Below are 11,465 nucleotides of genomic sequence, written 5' to 3' on the forward strand. Positions count from 1 at the left end.
AAAGAAAACAATCCCTCAAGAGAGAAGAAGAGAGGAAAGAAAAAGATAAAAAGATTTTGATTCTTTTCCTTTTGAAATAACTTGAATTGAATTATAGAAGTGTGCTTTTCGTATTTTATAAAAGATTAGAAAGTTTGCCAATCTATCACCGAAAACAAACACAAGACTTACACCTATCCCTTAATTTCTCAATTTACACTTCTCAATTTACACTGTGATGCCGGAAGGAGCTTCTCAGGATTCAGCCATGGCGGAGATCTCTGAAGCAACAACTTCCTCCGATCCACTAAACACTAAGTCCGAAGAGGAAAATTTCGACCCTAAAACCATGCGTAAAACAAAGCCTGGATTGAAGCGTTTATTTCTCACTCTCACTGTCTTCATCTCTTTTCTCATCGGTATTCCTACTCTCTTCATCCATTTATGTATCTTTTTCTGTGTATTTCAACTCTTCAACAATATTTTCTTTTATTACAGCTTTGCCTTTCTTACTTAAGTCCATAGAGATTTACCGAGCACCATTGCCTTTTGAAGACATAGATTTACTTTCAACGGAAATGGAGAAGAATCATTTGGTGTTCCCTTGCCAATTTCAAGCTGTTTTTGTGAACTTCTATGAGATTACTGCTGTAAATGAGCTTGGGCTTTTGATCGATTCTCATATGCAAAAACTGACCTCAGAAAATTCTCCACCTTGTGGTACGTGTGGGAACAATGTCACTGTGGCTGTAACAATTGATTCCAATTCCAACTGTATTCACAGGGAAAGCGGAAATGGCAACGGTAAATGGCAGTGTGGTATGTTGAATGGATTTGATAAGGTGAATGATCATGATGAGGATTTTGATGAGTATTTGGAGTCGGTATTGGATAGTACGAGTAGGAAGGTTTATACGGTTGTGGTGATAAATAGGAAGCAGGAGGACGTTAGAATTGTTGTTGGAAAATATAGGCATGCTTGGATAGTAGGAAATGATTCCGTAGAGAAAGCTATTGAGAAAATGGCAGAGATTTTTATCAAAGTGTTTGTGAATGGTGGGAAGGAAGAAGGATCAATTCGAGGGGAATTCATGCCAGTAGGTGCAGATGGCAAGGTCGTGCTTTCTTTCAGTCTTTTGAATTCTGATCCACATGATTGGGTTTATGATTGGTAATCACCTCACTTCTCTTTTTAATTACCAAAATCCTAAGTTACTTACACATTGTTTCTTAATGCAAATAATGGAGCCTATAATTGGTTTTTTCGTGTCATGGTGTGGTGTTTCAGTTACTTTTTTTGAATTGACGATGTAGTATGTATTGGTTAAGTGTTTTTAATAGCTTACTTTGTGTTGCTAAAGTTCATATTTTATGAATGTTGTATGTTTATCCTTGTTTAGCTGATACCGAATCAAACATATTATCTATGAACTCATTTTAAATATTATCATCTATCTGCAGGGATTTTAAGGAGTTAGATGAGATTCTGCTGGCTCCTGTGGTAGATGCTTTAAGACCAGTAGCTGACATTAGTGTGGAAAGCCAGGTTTACTGTCTAGCCTTTACATTCTTATACCACTTAAGGATTTAGGGTATATCTTTTCTTTGGTTCCTTTGAGCTTATAATTTGAGCTCTTTTGTATTGCAGGTTCTATATCATACTCCAAAGTCTTCATATTCATATTGGGATGACACACAGGGTAGCTATATTTTCAGTACAAAAGATCTTCCTTTCTTTGTAAGTTAACTCAATGACTACTATGAATCTGACATTCTTATTGACGGTTAAAGTATCAAATAAAGCCCCCCACCCAACCTCTCAAAGAAAAGGAAAGGACAGAAATTCAACCAACATCCTGATTTGTATAATATCCGAGTTTTGTAGGTAAATTCAAATGAATGGCACTTGGATACTTCAACAGCAGCTGGAGGGCGGTCAAAAGTCCTGCATTTTGTGTTGTATGCTTTTGATTCATTAACAGCTTTTCTTAATGGATATTTCATTTGAAGAACTTCTATCACCGATATTGATTGTTAACTTTTTATGCTTTGATATCAGTGAACTGACAGTATAGTATATTGAATATCATTAGCATAGCATCTACTCGTTAAAGTGTTTTTCTCCCTTCATTTTTATTGGAACTTGTTGAATTGAATATACTTTTTAGGCAAAAGAGAAGCCCCACTATATTCTATATTTGATTATTCTTTGAGGATTCTGCCCAATCCTGTGCAACTCTCTCTATCGGTGCACGTTAGTCTAAAGTGCGCCTGCCATGGGCAAGAGGACTCGAACTCCATCTTTGAAAGCTATAATGGCTAAGGAAGCAGGAGAGGGTTGAAGAAACTCAGAGGGGAAAAGAAGCAGCTCGTTTAACTCCTAAGGTTCCACAAACCAATGTAACAGTAACTGCATTGCAAGTGAAGGGAGGAATAAGTAAAACCATTCTGGAAAGGAGCGTAGAAACATCTGGAGGTATCAGATCTGAGATGGGGGGAGTGAATTAAGTAAAAACACTGGAAAGCATTGAGGCCCAACAGCTATGGGAGGAAATTACGGAATCTGCAAATGTAAGCGGGAAATCACCAAGCACTGGGAGGAAATCCTGGGCAGGTGAAATGGAGGAGATGATGGCTGAACCAACTACTAAGAACTCAATCTGGGATAATTTTAACATAAGCAAGGTGGTCAATGCTGGATTTAAACTGGAGTATGTTGCTCCAACAAATCAAGGTAAGTCTACTTATGTAGAAATTGAGCTTAATGATATAAGCTCTGAGGTAGAGTACTGGAAAAACTCAGTTGTTTGTTATGTTTCGGGAGCACATCCTCCATTTGAAGTGGTTAAGGGATTTATTCAAAGAATTTGGGGACAACATGGTATAAACAAAATTGTTATGCTGATGAATGGAGTTGTTATGGTGCGAATTGATACAGAAATAGGGCAGCATGAGGTTATTCAAGCTGGAATCTACCACTTAGATAGTAAGCCATTCATCGTAAAGGCTTGGCATGCCGATATGGATTTTTCAAGAGAAGAACTGCACACAGTGCCTACTTGGATCAAGCTTCCTCGCCTGGATTTTAAATATTGGAGTCCAAAAGGATTGAGTAAGCTAGGAAGTTTAATTGGGAAACCTCTAATGGTGGACCAAAATACTGAGAGAAAAATTGGATTGAATTTTGCTAGACTCATGGTGGAGGTCGACATGAATGCTGCACTTCCAGATATAATAAACTTCAGGAATGAAAAGGGGCAACTGATAGAACAAAAAGTGACATATGAATTTTCTCAAAAAAAAAAAAAAAGTGACATATGAATGGAAGTCAACCCTGTGTACATATTGTAAGAAATATGGTCACTCAGAGGAGGTTTGCAGGAAGAAAAATATGCCAAGAAAAGAGAATAAGAAGAAGGATCTACCACAAAAAGAGGAGACCACTCAAGTTCCAGGACAAAGGATGGCAGGAAACAGTAAAGGAAAAGGAGCATCAGAAAAAGATAACAGTATGGAACAAGCAAAAATTTCAGAATCCCAGATAGTAAAAGGAAGAAAGGACTCGTCACAGGAAGCAGACAAAGAAGGCTGGATCACTCCAAGAAGGGTGGCTCATGCTTATCAGAATGGGAATGATGCTAGTAGTTCATCTAAAGGCATGGTAAGCAGAAATAGGGAAGGACTGAATGAGGAAGGCAACCTCATCCCAAGCACTGGGAATGGTTTGCCTTCTTAGCTGGAATGTTAGGGGCTTGAATGGCCTAATAAACAAAAGGAGGTTAAGCTCCTTTGCAATAAGGAACAAGTAGGTCTGATAGGTTTGTTGGAAACAAAAGTCAAAAAAAATAGTATGGATAAAATTGTAGGAAGCATGTTTGGAGGATGGAATTATGTCCATAATTTGGAGAAACATTATAAAGGGGGAATAATTGTTGTTTGGAGGCCTGATTAGTACTCAGTAAGACTAGTCCATGAGTTAGGCCAAGAAATAACTTGTGAAGTAGAATGTATACCTCAGAAACTATTTTAATAGTGTCTTTTGTGTATGCTTTCAATACAAGAGAAGAGAGGAAGGAATTGTGGTCAATTTTATAGACCATACATAGATCACACAAGAAACCATGGCTTATGTTGGGGGATTTTAATGCTGTACTACATACTAAGGACAGGATAGATAGGATAGATGGCAATCCTGTCTGTCTAACAGAGGTGATGGACTTTACAAATTGCATAGATGACTGTGGTTTTGATTAAACTTCCTCATCAAGGCAATCAATACACCTGGAGTGACAAAGGAGGTGCAGGTAGAGTTTATTCAAAAATAGATTGGGCTTTGATTAATGATGAATGACAAACTACAATGCCGTCGAGTAAGACTATATTTTTACCTAAAGGCATATGTGACCATTGTCCAATTAAGATAAACAGCACAGAAGAGAGTAAAAGGAAGAAAAGCTCTTTTTTGTATTGTAATGCATGGGGAAACTACCTGAGTTCAAGAGGGTGGTGATTGAAGGACAGGAAGTGTCTTAGGGTGGTGATTGAAGGACATGGAGTGTCTTTCCAGGGTTGCAAATAATGCAGAGGTTTAACTCACAACAGTTCAGCAACATAACGCATGAGGTAGATAAAACCTGGAAATGCCCAAGCAGGAACAAGTAAAGTTGCAGTAGCAGCCAATGAATATAGACCTGCATGGAATAGAGAAGAGATACACACATTTCAAGCACATATCTCATTTATCAGAGGTATATTGCAGTAGCAAAGTAATTGACATGGCTCAAATTAGGTGATGATAATACCAGGTATTTCTTCTCCGTTGTAAAGCATAGGAGACTAAAGCTGGCTACCACCCAAATGATGGATGCAAATGGACAATGGGGGACTGATCCAGAGGAAATTTCTGAGATATTTGTTGATTCTACAAACAACTCCTAGGTGAGAAAATAACTACAAGGCTGAAAACTAATGAGACTATTAAAAAATGAACCTGTACTAGACATGGAGCACCAAATGCAACTATTGGAGCCTTTTACTGAGGATTATGTGAAATAGTCCATGATGAAGATTGATCAAACAAAAAGCCCTGACCCTGATGGTTATGGTAGTGGTTTTTGTAAAGAAGCATGAGGGATAGTGGGGAGAGACATAGCATTATTAGAGTTATTCCAAAATGGGAAGCTTTTGAGGCAAGTGGATGCTACAAATATTGCACTTATACCCAAGGTAGATTCCCCAGAACAGGCCAGCCAATTTAGACCTATTGCTTGCTCTAATGTACTGTATAAATGTATCTCAAAAATGATCTGTACTAGACTGAAGAATGTTGTGAGTCTTTTAGTAGCAGACAATCAAGCTGCATTTGTGCAGGGGAGATCAATGACCCATAATATACTGATACGGCATGCATGATCTGTTAAGGCACTACAGTAGGAAGACTACTCCTAGGTGTTTGATGAAAATTGACCTCAGAAAGGCCTATGATATGGTGAGCTGGGAATTTCTAGAAGCTCTAACAGGAAGGATTTGGATTTCCAGAAAGATTTATTTAGTGGATAATGGTCTGCGTATCCACTCCAAAGTATACTGTCAGAATCAATGGGGAAGGCCATGGTCATTTTGAAGGAAAGAGATGACTGAGGCAAGGAGACCCTGAGACCCTGTTTCACCTTTGTTATTTGTACTGATCATGGAGTACCTCTCAAGAGTACTCAAAAGCATGTCAAGCTTACCAGAGTTTAAGTTTCATCCTATGTGCAACTCTAACACTAAATCATCTAATTTTTGTTGATGATCTGATGATCTTTTGTAAAGAATAGGTAAACTCAGTCACTAGAGTAAAGGAAGCATTGATGCATTCTAGTGCTACCACAGGGCTGGTGGCAAACATGGAGAAGTCCTGTTTTTTTGTAGCAGGAGCGACAGAAGAGGTTAAAGAGTAACTTCTGTTTATAACTGGTTTTACAGAAGGCTCCTTTCCCATCAGATATCTGGGACTCCCACTCACATCCAAAAGATGGGGGAAAATGGAGTGTCATCAGCTGGTAGAAAAGTTAACACACAGGATCAAAACCACCTATGCTAAACAACTCGCCCTCATACTCCCTCAGGCTGTAGTTAAGGAGGTTGATAAGAAGTGTTGAGAGTATCTATGGGGTAATAATGGTGAGAAGAGGAAAGTTTCATTGGTTTCATGGGACAGCGTATGATTTCCAAAAGTGCAGGGTGGTTAAATATCAAGGGGTGTGGGAACTGGAATGAAGCATCTGTAGGTGAGCTAGTTTGGCAGATTCTTGTATGGAAGGAGACCCTATGGGTGAAATGGGTGCATGGTGTATACATCAAAACATGTAATTTTTGGGAGCATAAAGCTCCTGCTGATAGTAGTTGGTATTGGAGGAAACTAAATGCCTTAAAGATCAAAACGTAGCACTGGTATACGCAAGGGCAACTCAACCTTACTGCTAATGGTGAAACTCAATAACAAGTGGATATCTTGCATTCTTGGGCCATAGAGAATAGCTGGTAACTTCAGAACTAATCTGGAACTCTGTATCACTGCCAAGACAAAGATTTATCATGTGGCTAGCAACACAGACGAGGCTACTCACTAAAGAAAGGCTGATGCATATGAATATACAAGTTGCTACTACTGAGTGCTGCCTATGTCAAGAGGCAGTATTGGAAACAAATAAGCATTTGTTTGTACAATGTGAATATGTTACAAGGGTGAGGACAGCATTCCTAAGCTGGACTAACACCCCTATGCCTGCAACAGACTTGAGTCTTAATTTGGAGATGATCAGAAAGAAGCATTGGAAGAAGTTCAAGAAGGAAGTGATAGAAGCGCTATCGGGAGCAAGGTTTATCATATTTGGAAAGCAAGGAATTGGAAACATTTCAAAGGAACAAGTATTCAACATGCTGATATAGTGGGGAATATTATACGTGAGATTGAAGTAACGGTAGAAATGTATTAGAAAACAAAAAGAGCAATTAGATGTAGGAGTTTTTTGGCACAAATTATGTAACTAAGTTTTTTCTTTTTCTTTCTTGTTTGAATTGAGGCAACCCTCCATTTTATGGGATGAATGGTGGTGCTCATAGTTTGTATATTCACATTGTTTGCCAAATTGTTTTTTAGCAAAATATAGTAACCTTTTTTTTTTATCAATGCCAGATATGTGCCATCTGCAAAAGAGTGCCCTCTAAAGTTGCAGTTGCCAAATGGAGAGATTTCCATGACAAATGGTTTTATATCTCCGGTGAGTATTAAATTTGTTGTCTCGATGTTCCTATCTGTGTCCGCCATTTTATATATTATCATGCAGTTTTATACATTTGATTCCAGATGTGGGGAGGTATTATTGTTTGGAATCCACCGGCCTGTGTAGAGAATTTTCAAATGCAACATCTTTCCAAGCACAAAATTTCCTCTGAGGTAAGGAGCTTCTCCTTATGGTGTCTAACAGTTTAAAAGTCAAGATGAATGAGCCTCATTGAGAAAAGGATTTTGAGAATATACAGTTATGTGACATGGCCATTCTTTTTCTTTGAGGACTTTTTTTTTCTGATAAGGAAAGGGAGGTGTGACACTGCTGATATCATGCATTATTCACATGGGTTTTAGTTTGTTGTATTTTTTCTGTTATTTGTGCTTTGTCATCTGCGCCTACAGTCTTGTCCATAGGTGTATTTAGTTCCACTTCAATTTGTTGCTTTGGCAAGCTGGGTATATTAGGCATGTTTGTGTAGCTGAATATATTTGTGCTTGCATGCATGTGTGAGAGATTTCACATTCACAATATGTTTTGATGATAAACCCAAAATGAGAAACAGAGTTATAAGTTATTCTCGTCAACTTTAGCAAGTTGGAGGTTTGGAGCTTCATTTTTGTTACTATGGGTTTTGTCAACATTGACATCAACTTATCTCACTATTGAAGTAATTTCTACATTGATTCCCGGTTTCTTCATTCTTTTTGAGAACTTCTTGTGGTGTGTTTCCTATGTTTATTTGTCTACTAAGCAAGTAGAGCATAATGTTGCTATCGTGCAATATATTTCTTCCCCTAACACTAGAGTAAGAAGCAGTATTGTCAAAGGTGTGGTTAATCCCTGAAGCAAGGCGCAAAATATGTTGAGCGCTCCGCTTTGCTTAATGTGCACTTCAGTGTGTTCATACTTTGCCTTGCCAATGAGTGTGTTTTGACGAAGCGACACTAAACAATGGATATTTCACTTTATCAAAAATTTTTTCTAGTTCTTTGTCCATATGTTTGTTATGCATGCTTAGTATTATTAATCTTGGACAGAACACACATGTTTGTTTTTTTCCTCCATTTGCGCCTGTTTCATTAAGGCCCACACTTTATTTCGGCTTAAAGCCCCAACGGACCTTAGAAATTTTTTGCACTTTTCGCTTTTGATAACACTGGTAAGAGGGCATGAGGATATACTGCAACTTTCACTGAATAAAAAAAAGATATATGGCAATGTCTACGACATATTCTCTAATTGAACGACCAAGAATGGACCCCCTTACATTTTGCTTGGGAAATAAAGAAAGCATCTGTGATGTCCATATCTTTGGTTTTTTTTGGATGGTATTTAACTACTTAAGATTGAGAAATGCATGCTCTGAAACAGGACTTGAAGATGATTTCTGAAGTTTTCATGGGACAGTTGCGCCAACTATTTGGTCTGAAGTCTGAGAGCTTTTACGTTGGTGGATTCACCACATCTGTACTTTTAACCAGTGACAAAGGCTTTGCAGAATGGTAAGATTAAGATACTGCTTAGATGAACAAGATGGAACATAGGAAATAGCCTAAAAACATTGCATGATTGTCTTTAATAAAACTAAGCCGCTGATGTATGTACATTGATATCTGATGGGAACCATTTCTTTTTCATCTAAAATTGGATGTTAACTGTACTAAGTTACTGAAAATTCAGCCTTTCTTCGATTTCTGTCAGCATCTCCTTGTTGCAGTCAGAGATTGAATGTTTTTTCTTGGTATTATGTTGTTTTATACAGCTTTCTGTTTGCAAAACTATTCTTTGATTTCAATGGACACTTCTTATTCAGCTTTTTTCAATTTAGATGTATATATTCTTTGGGCATGTATTTGATCATATATTATTCTAAAACTCTTCTTGTAGGGAGTTGGATGTGTTATCTAGGCATCACACATGTTTCAATCTTCTTCAGTGTGGCACCACCCTTGGATCTCTTTCTCGATTGGTGGGTCATCAGCTGCAACTCCTTTCTGCTTACTTCATACTTTTAGGTGTTGATAATTTTTCTCCATCCAGGTTCAGTCACTTCCCAGGATGATAATCATGGATGAAATAGGAAAACAGGTTAGAGTTTCAATCAACCATGAAATTTAAATGTAACTTCCCCTTACACTTTAGAAAGTATTTATTTGAACCTAATTATTTATATGGCTTTTTCTTGAGTTTATGAAAGTAAAAAGTATCTTTTTTGCTGATTAAGACATGTTACTTATGGAATTTTATGGTTTTAACATATTGGTAAACTCTTTTTACATCACCTATCAATACATATTGGTAAATTGTCAGCACTCGTAATTCTGAATAATTGTTCAGGTAAAGTATTCTCTTGAAGCTGCAAAATTATCACTAGGCAATGTGTCTTTAGGATATTCTGATGCTTCTGCTGGTATGTTTCCTTCACTTTGGTATTAGTAATCGACATGGTTACAACTAATAATTTCCTCTGCGCTTCACTTTATAAAAATCTAAAACTATTCTTGTTTATTGTCAGTTTCCTCGAGAAAAGCAAGAGCATTAGCAGAGGATGCCTTTTATCATCCATCTATGATGTCCGTGAGCTACTACTCGTTTGAACACTGTTTTGCTGTATATTCGGTAAGCTTCATGTCACTAAAGTATAATATATTGACACGGTTTTTACAAGCTTTTAATACTTTTAATGATTAACTATAAGATTCCACTTCCATTGACTTGGTGTTTTATCTGTTTTTAGTATGTTGTATTCATTACACTTAACTATACCACTTCCACTTTCGTGTCGAAGGTAGGATGTGGTCACAAATGCATGTGAAGCAGATGAGGATTCTGCATGTCTTCTGTTTATTTAATTATGTTAACACAACAATGACAACCAGCATATCACCATTCAATTGGTTCTTTCCTCGTGCATTTGTTAAATGCGCAAGTGTTTGAAAATAACATTTAATGTTTGTTAACTGCTGAAGGGGGAGGGCTGTTGCTTGAAGGATTTCTACCTTCGACACGAAAGTGATGGAATGAGAAATGACTAATTTTGCACTTGTCAACACCACCTGTGTTCCTTTCATTTTAAAGAGTAACTAGGGATTAACATTCTATCTTTTCTTAAATGGTAGCTATAGTTTGTATTTTATTCTCATTCCATCACTTGCATTCAAGGAGGAGATTAATTTGGGTTGGAGGAAATAAAAGTTTATTTTTGTTTGTTGCAGCCGTTCTTTCTGCCAGTTTCACTGCATGTGCTTCTTGCAGTCATTAGAGAATGGAAAAGATATAAAGTGGAAAGCAGAAAGTACCTTTCATGGAAGGTCAAGGTCAAAGTTGAGTAGTTTGTCAGAGTTGCATATAAAACCTTAGAGCGGAAGCACGAAAACTGGTGTCCATGGAAAAAAAATTGCACTACATTCCATGAAGATTTTATAAAAAAATTGACTAGATACAAATTCACCTGTATATTTCCTTCTTTTTTCTTTTTTTTTCTGACACTAGCGTGTAGTGCAATGTTGTAGTACTACAACGCAAAATATGCTTTGTGCATAACATTGTCATAGTGAAATTTGTCCCACAGATGAAATTTAGGAGCTTGGACACCGCTCACCATCGTCGGCTAGTGCACATGACACTTTTTTGGAATGGTTGTTACTTATTGTTTCATAATGTATCGTAGTGTATTGTAGTCTAATATATTGTTTTAATGAATAGTATTTGAATAGATTGTATCGTTCTTCATCATTACATAAATAATGTCAATAATCCATAATTTGAATGATTAACATACAAAAAAAAAGTAGGGTACGGGATTGAGCTACTATGGAAAGGTATGATATAACATGAATTATGATTATCAAAACAAACATTGTATTTAAATTAAAAATACGATACAATGGATAATAATCATCCAAACAAGGTGTAAATACGGGAGACAATATGTGAGAGCATATAGTTTTTTTTAGTTGGGAAATGGGGAAAAAACACAAGTAAACTATTTAAAAAATAAAATAACGTCAAACACAATCATTTTATATATTATTATAAGTGGAAAGAGCATAACCCCAGAATTGATTTACCATTTTATCCCTGCAGTATTAATTAAATATTAATTTTATTAAAATTTTAATTTGCTGATAATTTGAGCCATAATTTTTTTCTCTCCCTAGATTACCGTAACCGTCCTATTCCATCATTCAAGTTCCATGGCTTTTATTA

The 11,465-nt window shown here is 36.9% G+C and overlaps 1 protein-coding gene across 1 annotated transcript; it reads left to right on the forward strand.

Moving 5' to 3' along the window:
- Positions 1-217: 217 nt before the first annotated feature.
- LOC107031495 (GPI transamidase component PIG-S) lies at positions 218-10,958 on the forward strand. The gene is made up of 13 exons (XM_015232897.2): positions 218-398; positions 478-1,150; positions 1,441-1,525; positions 1,628-1,717; positions 1,865-1,938; positions 7,160-7,244; positions 7,331-7,420; positions 8,628-8,758; positions 9,144-9,225; positions 9,297-9,344; positions 9,594-9,666; positions 9,772-9,875; positions 10,472-10,958. The coding sequence occupies exons 1-13, from the start codon at positions 218-220 to the stop codon at positions 10,586-10,588; spliced, it is 1,833 nt and encodes a 610-aa protein (XP_015088383.1). The 3' UTR covers positions 10,589-10,958.
- Positions 10,959-11,465: the final 507 nt, after the last annotated feature.

The sequence above is a fragment of the Solanum pennellii genome, chromosome 9, assembly GCF_001406875.1.
Source record: "Solanum pennellii chromosome 9, SPENNV200".
Lineage (NCBI taxonomy): Eukaryota > Viridiplantae > Streptophyta > Magnoliopsida > Solanales > Solanaceae > Solanum > Solanum pennellii.